At 41.4% G+C, this 18,613-nt stretch overlaps 3 protein-coding genes across 5 annotated transcripts in view; 1 reads left to right on the forward strand and 2 right to left on the reverse strand.

Annotated features, from left to right (window-relative positions):
- ALG9 (ALG9 alpha-1,2-mannosyltransferase) overlaps positions 1-3,795 on the reverse strand; it is a 135,166-nt gene extending 131,371 nt beyond the window's left edge. For both annotated transcript variants that reach the window (XM_020989789.2, XM_078156854.1), the window contains exons 1-2: positions 3,655-3,795; positions 804-942 (exon numbers count right to left, since the gene is read on the reverse strand). In XM_020989789.2, the coding sequence (XP_020845448.1) occupies positions 804-942; positions 3,655-3,791 (276 nt within the window). In that variant the 5' untranslated portion in view covers positions 3,792-3,795. The remainder of the gene's footprint in view (positions 1-803; positions 943-3,654) is intronic.
- A 3,637-nt stretch (positions 3,796-7,432) lies between these two features.
- Positions 7,433-13,502, reverse strand: FDXACB1 (ferredoxin-fold anticodon binding domain containing 1). The gene is made up of 5 exons (XM_020989783.2): positions 13,331-13,502; positions 12,634-12,790; positions 10,898-11,101; positions 10,581-10,739; positions 7,433-10,020 (listed from the first exon to the last, which is right to left on the reverse strand). The coding sequence occupies exons 1-5, from the start codon at positions 13,500-13,502 to the stop codon at positions 8,835-8,837; spliced, it is 1,878 nt and encodes a 625-aa protein (XP_020845442.1). The 3' UTR covers positions 7,433-8,834.
- Positions 13,503-13,621: 119 nt separating this feature from the next.
- CFAP68 (cilia and flagella associated protein 68) lies at positions 13,622-17,417 on the forward strand. Of its 2 annotated transcripts, XM_020989788.1 has the most exons (5): positions 13,622-13,708; positions 14,880-15,002; positions 15,811-16,041; positions 16,468-16,531; positions 17,100-17,417. In XM_020989788.1, the coding sequence occupies exons 2-5, from the start codon at positions 14,910-14,912 to the stop codon at positions 17,258-17,260; spliced, it is 549 nt and encodes a 182-aa protein (XP_020845447.1). In that variant the 5' UTR covers positions 13,622-13,708; positions 14,880-14,909; the 3' UTR covers positions 17,261-17,417. The 2 variants fall into 2 exon arrangements, with proteins under 2 accessions (XP_020845447.1, XP_078012981.1); XM_078156855.1 differs by lacking the exon at positions 14,880-15,002 and having other exon boundaries at positions 13,625-13,708.
- The last annotated feature ends 1,196 nt before the right edge of the window (positions 17,418-18,613 follow it).

Raw genomic sequence — 18,613 nt, forward strand, 5'->3', positions numbered from 1 at the left:
TTCAGGTCAAACTCTTTTTTGATGATCAATGAACAATAAACATACAGCAGGATTTTGTAGTCGCCATACCTTGAGGCAATGGCACAGTACAAAGAACGCTAGGCAAAATGGGGATAATAACAGCAGCTAACTCGCAAGGTTGTTGGGAGCATCATATAAGATAATATTTTTAAAGCACCCAGTGCACAATCGGTGCTTTATAAATGCTAGTTACTATCATTATTATTATTATTATTATTATCTGTCAACAATCTGTTACCATGAAAATACAATCTGCTATAGATAATCTACAAAAACTGGTCTGTTTCCTGATCATATTTTCATTAGAGATACCCTAAATGAATGCATAAGACTGTGATATTGTAAAAGAATAAAGTTTGCGTAAGTGTTGGTAGTTATTCACGTTGTTTCAATTGCTTTTTTTTTAAAAAATACTATCTTCCCCCCACCTACCCCTATTCCTTTAAGATATCGTCAAAATCTACCCCTGAGTAAATTTTAAACTATGTAACCTCCACCATGGATCTCCTCCCTTTGTTTTCAATCAGATCTTACCTCTTGTGCCTGAATTTTTTTTCTCGTGTGCTGTTTCTCTAAGTACTAAATATCCCAGTCCGAAGGAAACTATTTTCATAATATTCACACCACATTTTCATTTTGAATAGTTTTGTACAGCAACCTTTTCCATAATAAAGCACCATGCAGCCAATCAAGGACACAGAAACACACACGCATCCCTCCACACACACTCCCACACCCAAAATACCCTTCAAAAAAATTTTAAAGGCCAAGAAATAACTTACTGGTTCCCAGTAGTTGAATGTTTCATCACAGTCAGAAATATTACTCAGGAGGGCAGCACAGAACCGAGCCGAGATCAAGCACTTGAAAGCAGTGGACCCTTCAGGTGCCCAGACTTGTCCTGCTTTACTCCCAGGTGGCCTGCCCAGGGGCAAAGGAAAGGTATCAGGAAGGAACTACTAGGATGGGAGTAAAACTAAAAAGAGGGAAGGGAAAGAAAAGCAAAAATGCAACAAAGCACTAACGTTATTACAAAAGAAAAGGCAAAAACCAAAAAACTTCAAAACCTTTTGGTTCTTTCTCAGTAGAATGTGTAAAACCAAAATTACGGCCTCGATCCTTTTATTTCCTGGCTTCAATATTTAATTTAGAGAGAAACCAATAGCTGCAATTACAAAATAACTCAGTCAATAATTCATCAATGAATTAAAGATCTGAAAAGGAAATTATTTCTTGGAAATCTGAGTGCAAAAAAATTCAGCACACAAGTATAGAACGGGAAAGATCGGGCTTAGTAATACTAACACACATTTAAACTGCTCGTTAAGGTTTACAAAACACTTTCCTCCCACCCCTGTAAATTAGGCAGCAAAAAGTAGGACTGGGATTCCAAACCCAGCGTCCTGATTCCAAATACAGCATTATACTCTGCAAGCCAATAATATCAGCAGTTCATGTGGAAAAAGACATTTCAATTGATTGCAAGCTTATTGAGTTAACAGTGTGACACAGCATCCAATAAAACTAATTAAATCCTAGACTACATTAAATACTCAATAGCCGCAAAGGTCCCTTCCATCTTTAAACTATGTTCCTATGTGGAAAAGCAGACTTTCCACAAATCAAGTACATATTATATTTAATTCTGAGTACTAAATGTTAAGAGGAACATTGAAGAACTACAGCCCATGCAGAAGAGGGTGACCAGGATGGTCATGGAGCTAAAAATCATAGCATATGAGGAATGACTGAAGGAACTGGGGACTTTGGGCCTGAAGCATAAATAGTACAAAAGGGACATGATGGCTATCTTCAAAAATCTGAAGGGTTGTCATGTAGAAGGATTATGTTTATTTTGTGTAGGGCCAGTGAACACAATTAGGAACAATAGTTGGAAGTTACAAAATGGCAGATTTTGGTTCATTATGAGAAAGCATTTTCTAACCATTAAGAACTTTCAAAAATGTAATGGATTACTTTTTAAAAAAAAATAGTGAGCTTTTCATCACTAGAACTGTTCAAACAAAGGTTAAGTGACCACAAATGACAGAAGCTGTACCTGGGAGATGAAACTAAAAGTTCTCTAAATTGAAATAGCGCTCAGAAAACATTACTTTTGGGTTGAACTGCCTGCCACCTGTCATATCCACCAATATTATTTTAACACATAGTAACCTCAATTTTCCCTGTCTTTCTCACTCTTTGGTAGTTACTTCTTTCTTTTGCATACGTGTGCTTTCTAAGATCAATTTTACTCACCCATTTGATATTTTTAAAACATCTACTGTATGCAAGATGCTGCAAGAAATACAAAGAGGACCAAAAAAAAATCTTGAATCAAGAGTACATGAAGGGAAAAAAATAGGAAGGGACAGGATAATAAGGAGCTCTAAAATGCCAAAGAGAGGACTTTACATTTGATCCTGAAGGCAACAGGGAATAACTGGAGTTCACTGAGTAGCCTTTGGCCCTAGAAAATTCATCTTAGCAGCTGGGTGGAGGCTGGACTGCAAAGCAGAAAGACTTAAGGTAGTTACAAGGCTACTGCAATAGTCCAGGTGAGAGGTGAGTAAGGCCTGAACTAAGGCTGTGCCTGCCTGAGTGGAGAGAAGGCATCCCAAGAGATGTTGTGAAGGTAGAACAGACAAGATTTAGCAACAGACTGGATAGGTGAGGTAAGTGTGAATGAGAAGTCAATGATAACACCATGGAAGGAGGAAATAGCTGACATCGACATTTCTTGAAGTAGAAGGAGATGCTGATGGAGAAACAGAGATGCCGACAGAAAAGTTCTTAGATGGAGAACCCAGATGCTGATGGAAAAGAATGGACCATCTCAAGCTTTTACTCTTCAGTTGAAGGTCTACTATGCCTTCAACACTCTGGGATCCTGGCAAGGCCTTGGCCCTAACTAAACAAAGTCAAGGCCAGACAATCCCAACGGCCAATAATCACTGCCTCCCTTGAGCCCTTTGCTCCAGGGACCAATTTGCCCTTTAGGCTATAGAAGGAATCATTTTAATCAATGCCGGGCCACTGCAGAGCCGGGAAACGTGCCCCCCATGCAGAACGAACACACACACACGTGTCTCGGAGCCTCGGACCCTTTGTCCTGACATCTCTTTCAATGAATGGCAAACTGCTCCTCTCCTGAATTTCGGGGCTGCTGGAGCCCCCAGGGGCCAAGAGGATGCACGAGAAAACTCTGGGACTGCCCTGGTGCCGTTGGAAGGCTCTGCCACTGACCACCTGCTTGGTCCTGGGCAAGTCACTCTCTGGGCCTCAGTTTCCTGGTCTGTAAAAGGAGGGGGCGGAACCAGCGAGGCGATCCCTCGAGTGCCTGTGAGCCGGGGTCGCTACGGGTCGGGCTCCTTCTCGTAACCCATCCCGCAGGGGTTCAGACGCCCCCTCTCCTCCTTCCCTGGAAGGCCCGAGGCCGGCAGGGGGTCGCGACCCCGGCCCCCGGGCGAAGGAGGAGAAGGAAAAAGAGAAGAGGGAGAGTGGGGCACCTGGGGCAGGGGGCGGACCGAGGAAAGAAGGGGGTGACCCGGGAAAAGGACAGGGAAGCCGGGGCCGACGCAGGGCTGGGAGGAGAGCCGCCTGGGCACGCCCCCGCTGCGTTCCCGCCCGTACTCAGCTCGCTGATCCGAAGCAGTTGTCGCTTCTCGGCCCGGGGGCTCTTCCCGCAGCTTGGCCGGGTCGCCGCCGCCGCCGCCGCCGCCACCGCCGCTGCTTCCCTTGAGCCGCTGCCTGGCCCCCCGAGCCGCCATAGCAAGTATGGGCAAGGGAAAAGGCTGTGCCCAATGAAGTCCGCGCTTTTGACGCCATGGCTCGTTTGGGCGAACGGTAGCCGCCGAGGTACGAAATACTTCACGCGAACAGATGCGCTAGAGTTCTATGTATTTTTGGTCATTTAAGGACAATTTTCCCATGGAAGAAGAGAAATGACCCCCAGATTCATAACTCTCCCATAATTTCTAATCTGTACCTCAAACATTCTTCCCTTCTGCATCCTTTCTATTTCTCCTCTGCCTAACATTTTCCCTCTAAACAGCCCCCACTCCCGTCCCCGGACTTCTTAAGGCACGTTTGCTTCACCATACAAAGTGATAGGCTCCGCTTGCAGAGCTGCGGACCCAGTCCCTGCTACCCAGAAGCCTACACCTTCCAGTTACTTGCTTGACTCTACACTCGAGGTTGTTTGGGAGCTGGCCTATTTGACACAAGGTATCCCCTTCATATTGGTGGTAAACTTCATGAGGCAGAGCTCTGCTGACCTCCCAGAAGACCAGAAAGGAATGCCTTAATTTGAAACCAACTTATCAAAGAGATCTGGAAAAAAGGAGTGTGTCACTTTCACATGTATAGTATTTTGGCATGCTCCGGTTTCTCAAGAGAAGGAGCCCTCGGCTATCAGCTAGAACAGCTACAAGTCTCACTTTTCTTCTATGCGATGTTCATTCCACCTTTCTACTTTCACTATCCCATGAATTTGAGTTTAATTTTTTTTTTAAAGCAACTTTGCAGTGAGTTCTAAAGATGATAGGAGCCTGGGCAAAGGAACATGTCACAACTTCCCAACTGCTAAAGATGGACAGTGGTCAGGAGGCCTTTGTAAGAAACGTCTACACCTCTCACTCCCTACACCCAATTATTAATTGCCAAGTCCTGTTGACTTTTTCTCTCTAGTACAGGCCAACAGAGCCATGACCAGTGGCAAATTTAGAAGACACTAAAAGCTAAATCACTTCTTCAGTAGAGTAAGAATAAAGGAAGCCAGAGAGGGAAGCAGTTTTTTTTCATGGTGAGCTTTTTTGCAGATACTCATTATTATCCCAGAAAATGTTTCTTGCTCTCATTTGTGGTAAACCAAAACCAATTCTCTTATTTGTTTCTCCAAAGAGAACCTGTGAGCTTCCTTTTATTCACCTGAAACTTCATTTTGCCTCCTGACTTCATCGATAGTGTTAATACTGGTACAAGTCAGTGTCTTCCCTCAAAATTTACCTAGTGTATATTCTATATGTGCTTATATATGTACATCCTGTCTCCCCAAAAGAATGTTAACTCTTTACATTCAGCACATCAGCAGAGAATATTCCTTTTTTGTTTTTGTCTTGTATCTCTGTGCCTTGTACAGTATCTGGCACAAAAAAGGCACTTAATACTCCATTGATGGAATGAATAATGAATGAATAAAAATGTATTAAGTACTTACTATGTGCAAAGAAGTAGAATAAAAAAGTAAGATAATCTCTATTATAAAGAAACTCACATTTTAACATGGGAGACAATACATATAGAAAGCTTCTTTGACTATATATTTGTTACAAGAGAGGGAGAGTTAGTAGTTTTAGAAATGTAAAAGATAACATCATCAATAAAACATTTTTAAAAAGCACAGAACAAAAAAGTACATAAGGGAACACATAAGAGAACACAATTCTCTTCTTAAATACAATATATATTTACATATATATATATATATATACACATAATGAGTTTTTTTACACAATCCCTATTCTTTTTTGTATACTAAAATGTTTGACAAGTCCATAAAATGGTTTAAAATAAAAAATACATGAGCATCCACTCACATACTTATACATATATATATACACACATACATTACTGTGCAATATAATTACTATAAATAGCTTCATCTTTTGCTATATATTTGAATGTGACTTCCTAAATGTAATACTTCCTAAAATGTAAGAACAATTCTTTGAAATGTGGCCAAAGATGCAACTTCCAAAATTTGGCTCTTAACTCTGGCTTAACTCTGATTTTGATTGGCCTCAAAGCCTCAAAAAGCTCCATAAAGGCAAGGACTTTAACTCATTTAGGTATCCACCACATCACCTAGCACTGTGCCTTCCACTGGAAACATTCGATAAGTCTTATGAAATGAATGAAAAGGACAATGATCTTCTGTTGCTATAGTGGAACTTGATTTGAGACAGTCAATCTTCAAGGCTCCTTTTCTAGCTATTTCACTCCAGGATTTTCAAAATAGCGATGCTCAGAAATCCAGGGTGTCTCTATCCTCTTGGCAACATGGCAGCAAAGGGCTGGAATTGGTGCATGGACAGGATTTTAATACTGTATTAAGATAGTCAAGTTTATGCTGTTGACTTACCATCCACACAAAAGCAGCTAACATCTTAATACCCCATTAAAATCCTACGTACAAAGTTTGTTCCATCCAGTTTAAAACGTCCAAAAGGTGATACAGGAGTGAAACTTAGGGGAGAAATTAAGGCGGGACACATGGATAGTCTTCACAGAACTGACAATCAAACCCATGGAGCCCACCAAAATAGAGTGCATAGAGAAGAAAAGGGCCCAGAACAGAGCTTTAGGGAACACATATACAGTACTTCATCCTCCTTCTGTACCTTTGCATTGGCCATCCTCCATGCCAGGAACACCCTCCCTCTTCAACTCCACAGAATTCCCCTTTTCCTTCAAGACATAGTTTAAGCACTGCCTCCTACATGAAGCCTTCCTTTCCTGATCCCAGCTATTAATGCCCTCCTTTCCTACCTTGCATTTATTTTGTATTTATTTTGTATGTATTTATAGATGTAGATGTTGTTTCCCCTGATAGAATATAAGTTCCTCCAAAATAGGAATTGACTCATTTTTGAATTTGTATCCCAAGTATCTAGCACAGTATCTGGAATGTAATACCATAGGTGCTTAACAAATGTTTGTTGTTTGATATCCTAACCCTAGGATATGTGCCAAAGGACCTGGGAAAGAATCTATCATCCAAGTTAATGGGTGACAGAAAAAGCCAGGAAAAGAGACAGATGTAGAGGAAGATGGATTGACCAGAAAGGTAAGAGAACTACATTCCCATAGTGTTATAAAAATAAAGTATCAATGAGAATGCAATCAATAGCATCGAAGACAGAGTAGAGGTCTAGAATGAGAATAAAGAAGCCAAAAGATATGTTTTACCTAATAAACTATAAGGAGAGATTTTCAGTTTATTTGATTTGTAGAATAAAATATACCTGTTTCAATATACCATATCCTTTGGTATTCATTATTTCCTAGGCTTATCTTTTTCTAAGTTTTCAAAAATGGACACTATCTCACTAAAAAGTATATACATTATTTAACTCATTTATTAAAATCACAAAGAGAGTAAGTCACTGACTTGAGTAAGCTATTGGTATGGGGCTTACCACTATATTTCAAGATAAAACACAAAATGAAATAAATTGTGCTAGTCTAGGAATTTAGCCATATATTCTTCAAAATTCATTATTAGGATCCTAATCACTGAGCTGTATGAGAGAAAACAATGTTTTAAGGAAATAACACCCAATATAATATCTTTTATTATTACCAATCACTGTAGGTCTAAGAGTAACAAACACCTCCAAGCTAAACTCAATTCGGCTTAACAAGTATTTATTGAATATCTATTATGTTCTTGGCCCTGTGAGAGTCACTAGAGATACAATGACAAAAAAAATAGTCCTTGAGCTAAAAGGGCTTATTATATTTTATACAAACATACATGCACATGTATATACACACATATACACACACAAAACACATATGGAGTAAATGGTTTTCAGTGGTGGGGATGGAATAGAAGGCAAAAAAGAATAGAGTTATCAGCAAAGTCCTCTTGTAGAAGGTGCTATCTAAGCTGTGCTTTGAAGGAAGCTAGGAATTCTACAAAGCAAAGGTGAAGATGTTGAACATTCCAGGAATGGGAAATAACATGTACAAAAACATGGAGATGGGAAAGGAAAAGTTTTGTATAGTCAATAATAAGCAGCCATTTTATCTAGAAAGAAAAATTGGTCAGATTATGAAAATCTTTAAAAGCCAAACAAAGCAGTTTATATTTTATCCTGAATACAGTAAGGAGCTACTAGAGTTTCTTAACCAAAGGAGTGACAATAAAACCTATGCTTTAAAAATATCAATTTGGTAGCTATGTGGTTGATAGATTGGAACAGGAACAGACTAGAGGACAGGGAGACCAGTAAAGAAGCTCACTGCACTTCCAGGTTAAAGGTGTAATAAACTAGGGTGTCATCTACTTCTTTTGTCTTCCGTTTATTTTTAAAATAGAGCTAACCTGTTCATTGAGAAAAATAAAACATAATGGAAGTTAAAAAAAAAAAAAGAAATAGGGATTTTGAAAGAAGGGCGAGCTTTTTGGGGGGGAAATGTTTCCTGATTTAGAAATGTTGAATTTAAGATGCCTAAGGGACAAGGAAATAAAAATATTCATCAGGTAGTTGGTGGAATAGGTTCAGGAAAGAGATGATATATATAAAAATTTGGAAGTCATTAACAGAGAGGATAACTGAACCATGAGGGCTAGTGAAATCACTAAGACAGAATGTACAGAGAAGAAAGGAGGGCCCATAATAGGGCTGGGGAGTATATAAAGAGAAAAGGACATAGTTTTGCTGCAACAAAAAGAGACTGAAAAGAAATAGTAAAACAGGTAGAACCAGGAGAAATCAACATCAGAAAAACAGAGACATACTGTTTAGGAGGAGGGAGTGGTCAGCAGTATAAAAAGCTACAAAGAAGTCAAGAGCAATGATGCCTGAAAAGGGGCATTGCATTTAGGAGCTAGGAGTTTGTGAGTAATCTTAGAGACAGCAGTTTCAATCAAGTGGTAGAGACAGAACCAGAATGCAGAAGGTTGAGATGTGAGTGGCTCAGCAAAATAACTGCTGGTCAGAAACTGAGTCTTTGATGTAGAAAGAACACATATTGTTCTTTTCAGTCATGCCAACACTTGAAGAAAATGACATAATTCCATGAAGCTACCTCACTGTCACATGTAAACTCTGTTGTATCTCATTCCTAAAACGGTTTTGAATCATTATTGCCTGCTGGTGACTGAGAGCTCTGTCACAAGTCTGGTAGGTGAGTCTATAGCAGAGGCTGATCTGTCCAGTTTGTGGGTGCTGGAAGCGATTAAGGAGCTGGATGGATGTGATCATATCCTGAGACACAGCTCGAGCCACAGTGTGAAACTCTACTTCATCAAATCCTCTCTCCTCATCTAGCCAAAAGCTAACATCATGTACATAAGATGGGGGATAGAGGGAAAAAGTTTTAAAGGGTTCTACTTTTCCAGGGACAAAATGATCTAGAAAACGTTCATCAAAGGTCCATAAAATTCTCCAGTCAGGGATCCCCCACACCAGCATGACTAAAAGGTCCAGGTTCACAGATGCAAATACGAAATCCAGGTCTTTGTATAGCTGGCTTGTGGCAGATGTTATGATAGACCCAATAACCAGACCCACTATTTCATCTGGACCAAAACTGTGAGGCTTCACACAAATCATATAATCTTTTTTGTTTTTCTGAGGCTTAAATGTCAGAGAGTGGCTCAGTTCAGGGCCATCTGGCAATCTCTGTGTCAGAAGGCCATGTAGAGAACATTTCAGGTGTTCCAGGAATAAGTGAAGACAGGAATCACTCAGTTTTTTATTAAACCCATGAATAAATAAAGTCTCATGAAATGCTGGCAGCATGAAAGGTGAAATAAGGCATTTCCTAAAAACAGGACCACTGAGGATGTGCAGAGACCCTGGGAGGAAGTATGGCCCTTGGATAACATCCTGTGCATAAAGGAGGAGGGAAGGTCTGAGATAAAACTTTCCTGGGCTTTGGATTGTCTTCTGGGTCTCTTGTTCCCAGTTCAACTCAGGGTCTTTCTGAAGATGGAGCCTTGAAAATGACAACAGAAAGTCCTCCATATCATATGCTGTTTCACCTGCCCATAACTCAGAATGTGGAATTTTCTCTTTTTGGGGAACGATCCAAAAGGAAGCTGATGGAGAGTCAAAGCTCCAGGAAATGTCACTATCACAGCCTTTCTCTGGAAGCAAAAGACCAGGGCATTTCACCCTCTGAAGTGAAAAGGTTTTACCAAGCTCAGCAATCAGCTTTTCATTTATGGTCCTGACAGGATGACTTGAATTTGTTTCAAGGAAACCCCTGTTTGATACAAAAGAGAAATCATTCTTCTAACTTAAAAAAAATACTATCCTTTAGGTAGAATTAAAAACAAATAATAAATAGCAAGAGGAATTAACTGTAACTTAAAAAATAAAAGAAACTCTATTTTGAGAACAGCATAATGTAATGACTAGACAACTAGCCTAAAAGTCAGGAAGATCTGGGCTCAAAATCTATCTCTGACACATAATTGCTGTGTGACTTTGAGAAAATCAATTAACTTTTCAATTCATGTGTTGCAGAGAAGATGCTGACCAGTACTAGAAGAATAGATTCACATCTGGGAGGTCTAGTTCCTATCCCAATCTCCCATCATAAACAAAAATGCACTGATTCAGAACCCAACTACTACCTCATATGTGATAAACTAAAAAATATAGCAATTGTAATTACTGAAAATCTGTGGAATGACAGATTGACAGTTTTATAGGGATCATTATCATCATTAATCATTTAGCATTTGTAGGATACAGAGCTTCCATCAAGTTAATTAGTGCATATTCTGAGATGGATGATATTTCCAGAAAACAAGAGATTACCTGTTTATCTTCCCTACCAGTGCTTCTGGTACCGAGAAGGAAAGCCAATGATCATCCAGTCTAACTCTGCAGATCATGGAGTGGGATTCTTCAAAAGGTAAGCTCCGAGTAAAGACATGATTCAAAGCACCTTCAACATGGAAGGACTTGTTCTGACTCCTGGCAAAACACAAGGTCCTAAGTATGTGCTGAACAATGGCAAAAGGGAATGAGCATTCCTAAGGGACTGAATCAAAAAAAGTCAGAGAAAATGCTATAGCTCAGTTTTTAACTGAGAGGTGAAAAGAAAAGGCTCCAGTTTCACTAGTGTGCATTACCTGTAGCCAGTGCACTTGTACCCTGGCAATGAATCAGAGCTGAAAGGATGAACACTGCTTAAGAGGAGTCCTCCTCCAGCTGCCATAGCTACTACTTGCCAACTATTGTGCCATTCTCTCCTGGGACAATCAGCAGGTGTTCCGCCTTGTCCTCTGCACAATGCCACGTGGACCTCCCCTCTCTCTGTAAGGACATCAACACAGCTACAGGAAAAGAAGAATTATTCCTCAGTAGCCATTAGAAATAACCATGGGTACCACCAACATAGCCAGATTTTAAGACTGTCTTTTAAGGACTAAATTTTTAAGAAATCTGGCTACAAGTGAATGTAAACGAGAATAAAATAAAAATCTACTTAGCAGTACCCACATAGTATTTTTCAACCAGAAACATTATGTTTGTACTGAAGGACCAGCGTCTGCAAGACTGCTGTAAAATGTGATCAGAGGGATTCATTTTTCTAATCATTTAACCAAGTATTTTTTTCTTCCCTAGTAGTTAACCTATAAAACTGTCACATAAATGCTATACTATAGTACTAATCTCTTGAACAAGATTACAGAAGTCAAGTCCCTTGAACATGTCATTGTTTAGGAATTCCTCCCTCCCCCCCCCCAAATATTCTCCCCATATAGACTGGTCAACTGAATGGAACTAGCCTCTAACCTATGGGTGGCCAGAGCCGAACAAAGCAAGCTAGAGACAAGAGAATCAGGAATCAAACAGAAATTTAATTTCAAAGTGAGGGAAGTGGCTTGCAAGCAAGGACACATGTGCCAGAGCCACCCGGTAGTAGTGGGGGCGGGGTTGGTGGAGGAATTGGCTTTATTGTGGGGATATCTCAATACTTACACCCATGGCTTCACAGTGAGCTGAAGCCCTGACAATGAGAGGTAACAGCAACAACGTGACACAAGTTTGATTTATATCAGGGCTTCACCACTAGAAACAGTTCTGGAATTTTGTTATGGCTAAGCTCATCCACAGGGTGAGTGTAAAGGATTGTTGTTATGGCTAAGCTCATCCACAGGGTGAATGTAAAGGATTGTTGTTATGACAAGCTCAGGGCATAGCTTGCTTGCTGGGCCTTAGCTCTGGAAAACAGGGTATGTAATATCTGATATCTTGACAGATTCTATGTGCCAAATTCAATGCTTCCTTAAAGGAAATATCTGACAATAACTGCTGTCTAAGCCTGTGTCCTCATCTGTAAAATTAAAGGGTGGGACTAGATAATCCCCAAGGTCTCTTCCAGCTCTGAATCTATATTCCAATACTCCAATGCTGAACTTAATTCTGACCTCCAACATGTTACTTTACCTTAACAGTCTTTCCCATACTCTTCTCTCCCCTGCCTGGTTGCCTATAGTTAATTTACTGCCTGTACCACAAATTTTGTTACTTGCTACACACCATAAGGCATGTCTACTTTGAAAAAAAAAAAATATATATATACACACACACACACACAATACATATACACACAGAGAAACATACATAGAAAATACAATACAAATGACCACGTACAAGACCGACCGTGGGGAAGGGTGGCTATTTGTTTTGTGTGTGTGTGTAGAGGGGGGGGAGAGGGAGGGAGGGAGAGAGAGAGGGAATATTATTGTTTTGCCCTTCCCTCTCATTATTTCAAGTCTCAGTATTCTTCTAGGGCTGAGACCACGGTCACATACTTTTCGTGCTCCATACCATGCCTGGTAAAGCCTGAGCTCCGCCTCACCTCTGGAAAAACCTGGCAAGTAGCTCCCTGTTCTTAGCCACTCCAGCTTTGCGCCCACAGTGCGGGAAGTTGAAATAAATGCGATCAAACTTGCAGCCATCCTCGGCGAAGGTATCTGCCAGCTGGGTGCAGTCCACACCGAATCGCACCTCAGCACCTGGGGGAGAAGGAGTTGTGTAGGGAGTGAAAAGCCAGGAGCACGAGTCACCCCCCAGCTCAGCACAGGGTCCTCAGCTATTCTTCCAGCTTCCAACAAACGATTCAATTCAACTCAATAAACACTTATTAAGCACCTACTGTGTGCCAGACTCTGTGCTAAGCCCTGGGGATACAAAAAGAGGCAAAAGCCAGTCCCTTACAATCTATTGGGAGAGACAATACATACAAAAGCAAGCCACACACACGATAAATAGGAAATGATCAAAAAAGGGAAAACACTGGCACTTAGGGGGACGAGGGAAGGCTTGCTGTAGAGGTGGGATTTTAATTGGGGCTTAAAGCGGGAGGTCAGTTGTCGGAGCAAAAAGGAGAGAACTTTCAAGGAAAAGCGAACAACCAAAGAGATTACGCCTCAATTCCACGTCGGAGGAATAAAACACAAAACCCAGCTCCACGCCCAGGTTAGGAAGCAGACGGAAATAGAAGAGTTACGTGGCAGTGGGGGCGGGGCTTAGGCGAGGGGGCGGGGCCTCGCTACCTTGCTCGCGAAGGCGTCGTAGGTTCTCCTGAAACACTGGGTCCCCCGCCAGGGCCGTGGGTTCCTGGGGACAGGTGGCGATAAGACTAGTGCCGGGCTCTTGGACCTCGCTCAAGGCGGCGGCGAAGGAGAAATTCCCCTCCCCAACCAGTAGGAGGCGGCGATCGACCATGTTCCCTCAGCTCGCCGCCACTCAGCCGGCCCGACCAATGCACGTCATCCGTCACTTCCCCTTCCTGCCGCTGGGCCTCTACTCCGCGGTCGCGGAATGATTACGCGCCACAGCGGCAGGTTGCCTTGACAACCAGTTGTTGGTTCCCCCGAACAGGTGGTGGTGGTATGACCATGACTGCAAATATGAGGAACTTTCCCCAGAAGGTAAACCGATTCCTTTCCCCAGCACTAGCCAAGCGCAAGCTGATTCGTCAGCACTTCTGTGACGTCACAAACAATCGCCAGTGCAGGAGCCTGGCTGGGAACGGCTCCTAGGCGAGCATTCCTGTCTCCCACCTTCCTACCTTTATCCTGGGACGCATCTTAGATTTACGTTTGGAAAAGACCTCTCATTCTAGAGACCCCGAGAATCCGAGTGACTTTCGAGGGTCACGCAGGGAGTCAGGGGCAGAGCTCTGGAGTCTAACTCAGCTCCTGAGTTCCAGATCCAGAGCCCTTTCTACTATGGACCACGAATGGCCTGGGCCTTTCCCAAGAATTCAGTCCTACTTCTGCTACTTGCCACTTACTGGCTGGGTGAACCTTGAGCAAGTCATTTCGCATCTGGGCCTCTGTAAGATATGGGGGTTGGAATTCAACCCAGCCATGCTTTCTCTCTATTGAAATTACACAGTCTAACCTCGTAAATCCTTAGTATTTGCTTCTTTGTGTACCAGTTTTCCTCCATAAGATGTAAGCTTCTTGAGGGCAGGGACTTTTTTTTGGGGGGGTGAGGCAGTTGGGGTTAAGTGACTTGCCTAGAGTCACACAGCTAGTGAGTGTCGTGTCTTAGATCGAATTTGAACTCAGGTCCTTCTGACTCTGGGGCCGGTACTCTAACCAACTGCACCACCTAGCTTCCCTTAAGGACTTTTTTTTTTTGTCTTTGTAACTTCAGCTGTTTGGGACAGTACTTTTTACAGATGTAGTAGGCACATAATAAACGTTTGTCCAATTGAATGGAATTAGATGATCCTCTTGTCCTACATCTTTTGATCCTCTGGTGTACTAAGGAAGGATCTACTGTTCCATTCGCCATTCTACTACCACAAGACTAAAAGGATAAAAGGTTAGTTATGGTTTGAAGTCCAGATCCTCTGAACTTTGGATCACTGCTTACTTCAGTTATCCTGCTGCCTGGTGATATCAGCACAGCAAACTTCACAAAGAGGGCCCAGTGACCTGCTTGTTTGGTCTCGCTACCCAATGTATCCTCAGTTCTATCAGCTCTGCCTAAGGTATTGGCAGCGGCTTCTTCATCATGGCCACAGAAATTCCATCAGGACAAGTAGGGTGAAGATCCTCATTTCTGTTGGATTGAAATTCCAAAATCTAGGTTTGGTGACCTGTCAACCCCCCAGGGAACATGGAGAAGAGAAGTCAAGGCTTCCTTTGGCCTTCTGAAAAAGTTTCAAGGGAGCCGTTTCAATACGAATCAACTGTCTCTAGCTCAGATGAGGTATTTTCTTGTTTCTGAACCTGGGGTCTGAATTGGGGATGATCAGACTCAGGGAGAACATGACAGCTGTCATCAAGTATTGACAGGGTTGTTATATGAAAGAGGGAATATATTTTTTCTGCTTGACTTGGTGTTAGGAGGGAGGAGGAGAACTGGGAACAATGAGTAGAGGTTGCAAAGATGTAAATGTAGGCTTGATGTAATAAAAATTTTCTGTTAGAGTTATCCAAAAGTAGAATGGGCTGATTCATGAGGTAATGAGTTCCCTTTCTTTGAGAGCTTTAAGCAATGACTGGATGACCACTGGTCAGTCTGTTGTGGAGGGGTTCTTTCAGGTACAGTTTGGACTAAATGACCTCTGAAGTCCCTTCTAACTCTGAAATTCTAAAATTCCATTTTTCATTTCACATAAAGTAAAATGTGCTGTTTAATAAACTAAGCTCCCTTGTTCCTTATATTCCTAAATTCTGAGCTAGCTGCATCAGTTAACTGATACTCTATATTGAATTTCTGGGCACCTAAGATTTCCTAGAGTCCTCTCCAATACAGTCATCTCAGCTGATTGACATCTAGTTCTTGCTGCGTGTGAGGGCATGTGGAGAAGTAGTTACTAGTATATGATAGGTCAGGAGTAAAAATGCAGCTGCCTAATGAACTACCACAGACTATGGCAGAAGCCTGGACCTTGCTTAGACTTAATATCTTTCTAAGAAATATGTCATATCTCAGTGTTGGAACAGAGAGTGAAAAGAAATGGAATTCTATTATGTGATTTGTGCAATGGTTTCCTTTTCCTGCCCTTCCCCAGAAATTATCCTTTTCCTGCTTTCTCACAAATCCACAATGTGGATGCCTAATGCACTCAGATGGTCATGGTGAAGTATGGACAGACTGGAATGATATGTCCAAGTTTTTCCAGTATGGATGGAGATGTACAACCAATGAAAATTCTTACTCCAACCGTACCTTAATGGGCAATTGGAACCAGGAGAGGTATGACCTTCAGAAGATTGTACAACCACAACCTCTGCCTTCCCAGGTAATCCTCCTTCCTTTTCTTCCTTTGGCCTCTCCTATTAGCAGAAAAGACTATGTGGTGGTCTTAGGAGGCAGAATATACAACCCTAACATTCCTCAATCCAATCAGATGTTACCTTTCCTTTTGATAAATGACTCAGAATATACCATGGAATTCCTCATCAAGCTAGATAAGATTTTGATCCTATCTACTAATTCTGTATCAATACTATTCACTCATTCCTGGAACACCAGTGTCTCCTAGATGAGGATAGATAACCATACTGATTACATAGACTTGAACTTCCCTCATGGGAAGCTTTACTGTGAAGTCTCCAGTCCACATAAGCCAAGGCAAGCTCTGTTACTACTAATTCCATGGAGTCTTCTATTCTTTGAAACTTGGCTGCATAATTTTTACTGCAATCCCTCTTGTTTTCCTTTCTAGTTTGGTCACTATTTTGAAACAACCTTTGCTGCCAGCTACAAAAAGAAGCTACCTCCACCCCGAAGTAGGTGCTTTATGGTGGAGAACAGGGTCAGGATGGGGTAGTAATCATCGTTCTTAGCTATTAAAATTGAGCCTACTTCAAATGAGTGCTTTAGGATGTGTTCCCTCCCAAATCCACTATTTCTATGGCTCCCCAGGATTCTTCCAGCCTGTAATATAGCTTTTTACCCATGGAGTTACTGTGAGAAACCTATCCTATCCCTACAGGTTGTTTCTTTTTATTGAAATAACCAGTTTCCCATTTTCCTCGATGTGAACAGACCTAATTGCAGAATAGTAAGGTGGAAAATGTGCTGAATTTAGTGTTGGGAGAGACCTGGGTTTGAATCCCAATTTTGACAGTGTGACCTTGGGCCAAATCACTTTACCTTCTCTGAGTTTGAATGTTTTCATCTATAAAATTGGGATAATAGAGTCTGGTTTTACCTAGCTCACAGTTATTGAGAGGATCAAGAAAAATAATATATATAAAATATTTAATCATTATGTAAATATCAGCTAGTGTTATTATTATTAGGACAATCCCTGTTAAGTAATGTCAATTTTCCATTTCCTACCTTTCCTTGCAGGGTTTAAACAAGAGCCTCATTATTTCCCTAGACATCAAGCTGAGCTGATTCCTCCTCCATACAAAACTAGTGCCACAGGAAAGACTGATTACATGGTGAATTATTCAGCACCGCAAACCAAGGAAGGATATGTATGGGATCCTAAAGATGGTCAATCCTAAGGCTCAGGCACTAGGGAAACAAGACAAACTCCTTTTTTCTAGAGTAAAATATAACTGGGAATAGTTCTCTATTCAACACAGCTAAGAATTTTGCTTTCTGTAAACATAATAACTCTTCTCTGGATAAAAAATAAAGTCCCTAGGAATTGGAAGGTAATTTCTGCTGGGGTTCTCTTCCTTTCTTAACCTAAGAAGACAATGTCACCTTTTAGTTATTGAAATGTAGATGCAGTACTAGTTGTTTGTCATTTATTTCAAAGAAGACCAATGACATCAGGAGTCATGTCTTGACTCATATGTGGATTGGATTTAAGTGAGGCAGAGCTGTAAAAAGTCATCAGCCTCACTCTGTCTTCCAGAGTCATCAAAGTCCAATGGCAAGACAAAAGTTAGGATGACTGGCGATGGCCCGGGATGCAGTGGATGACCTTAGAGCTCTGACCAAGCTCTGAGCTCTCCATAGCTCCTGCTTCAGCTACCTTCATGGCTACTGGAACAAATTGTTCTCCTCTGCCCATTCTGCCCAGGGAAATCTTCACATGCTGGGGTAGATATCCCCCTAACTCACAACCAGGTTTGAGGCCTGTCAGTACCCTCAACCTGGTATAGCCTGTCTGCCAAGATGGTTTTACTGCTGAGCATGATGGAGCCACAGGTGACAGTTGGGTAACAGGTGTACACCAAAGGTGGATGAGCAGTCCTGAAAAGGGCTTGGCAAGTCCTCACACCACAGGGGCTACTCCTCCCTGCACACCCGACACACCCTAATACCAGTATAGAAGTGTGGTAAGAACATAAACTCTGTGGCTTTAGAAGAATGTCATTGTTCCCTAATCCAGGATGACTACATCTCACCTCTCTTTGTAAATAATAAATTCCCAGATTATTTAGACTCTAATAATCTTTTGCAATACATTTTCTTTAAGGAGTAAGATGAAAGACATATGATGTCTGCTATCACCTCCCTGAGTATCCCCCTACACAGTACTAGGACATGGATGAAATAATTGGAATTAAGGGATGCTGGTAATCCAGAGCAAGATATTCTCCCTCCCCTAGTGCTTGATATCAGCAGGACTTTTTTGCAGGAGAATAAGTAATAAACATTCTATTTTAGTCACCATCTCTTTGCTTTTTTTTTTGAGCTTTGTCTCCTGTACTCAGTACTAACTACTATTTCTTTTCATTTACATTTTTTTATTCTCAGGGCTCTGAGACTTGGAACTAGACTTTCCCTTGCAATATAAACTAGTGCTTTGGAGATAGAGAAGCTTTGTATTTCTCCACTGTTTTCAAGTGCAGAAAATGGAATAAAGAAAAGCTATAAGCTTATTATGCATGTAGGTTTGAGGA

The sequence above is a fragment of the Phascolarctos cinereus genome, unplaced genomic scaffold (genome assembly GCF_003287225.1).
Source record: "Phascolarctos cinereus isolate Bilbo 61053 unplaced genomic scaffold, phaCin_HiC Scaffold_726;HRSCAF=1367, whole genome shotgun sequence".
Classification (NCBI taxonomy): Eukaryota; Metazoa; Chordata; class Mammalia; order Diprotodontia; family Phascolarctidae; genus Phascolarctos; species Phascolarctos cinereus.

Excerpts from the sequence above, each read along its gene's own strand:
- FDXACB1 (XM_020989783.2), bottom strand. The coding sequence starts at position 13,502 with ATGGTCGATCGCCGCCTCCTACTGGTTGGGGAGGGGAATTTCTCCTTC. Across the intron at positions 12,791-13,330 it reads ACGACGCCTTCGCGAGCAAG|GTGCTGAGGTGCGATTCGGT; the intron begins GTAGCGAGGCCC and ends CTTCTCCCCCAG. Across the intron at positions 10,021-10,580 it reads CTGGTAGGGAAGATAAACAG|GGGTTTCCTTGAAACAAATT; the intron begins GTAATCTCTTGT and ends TGTATCAAACAG.
- CFAP68 (XM_020989788.1), top strand. The coding sequence starts at position 14,910 with ATGGAGAAGAGAAGTCAAGGCTTCCTTTGGCCTTCTGAAAAAGTTTCA. Across the intron at positions 15,003-15,810 it reads CTGTCTCTAGCTCAGATGAG|AAATTATCCTTTTCCTGCTT; the intron begins GTATTTTCTTGT and ends GCCCTTCCCCAG. Across the intron at positions 16,532-17,099 it reads GAAGCTACCTCCACCCCGAA|GGTTTAAACAAGAGCCTCAT; the intron begins GTAGGTGCTTTA and ends CTTTCCTTGCAG.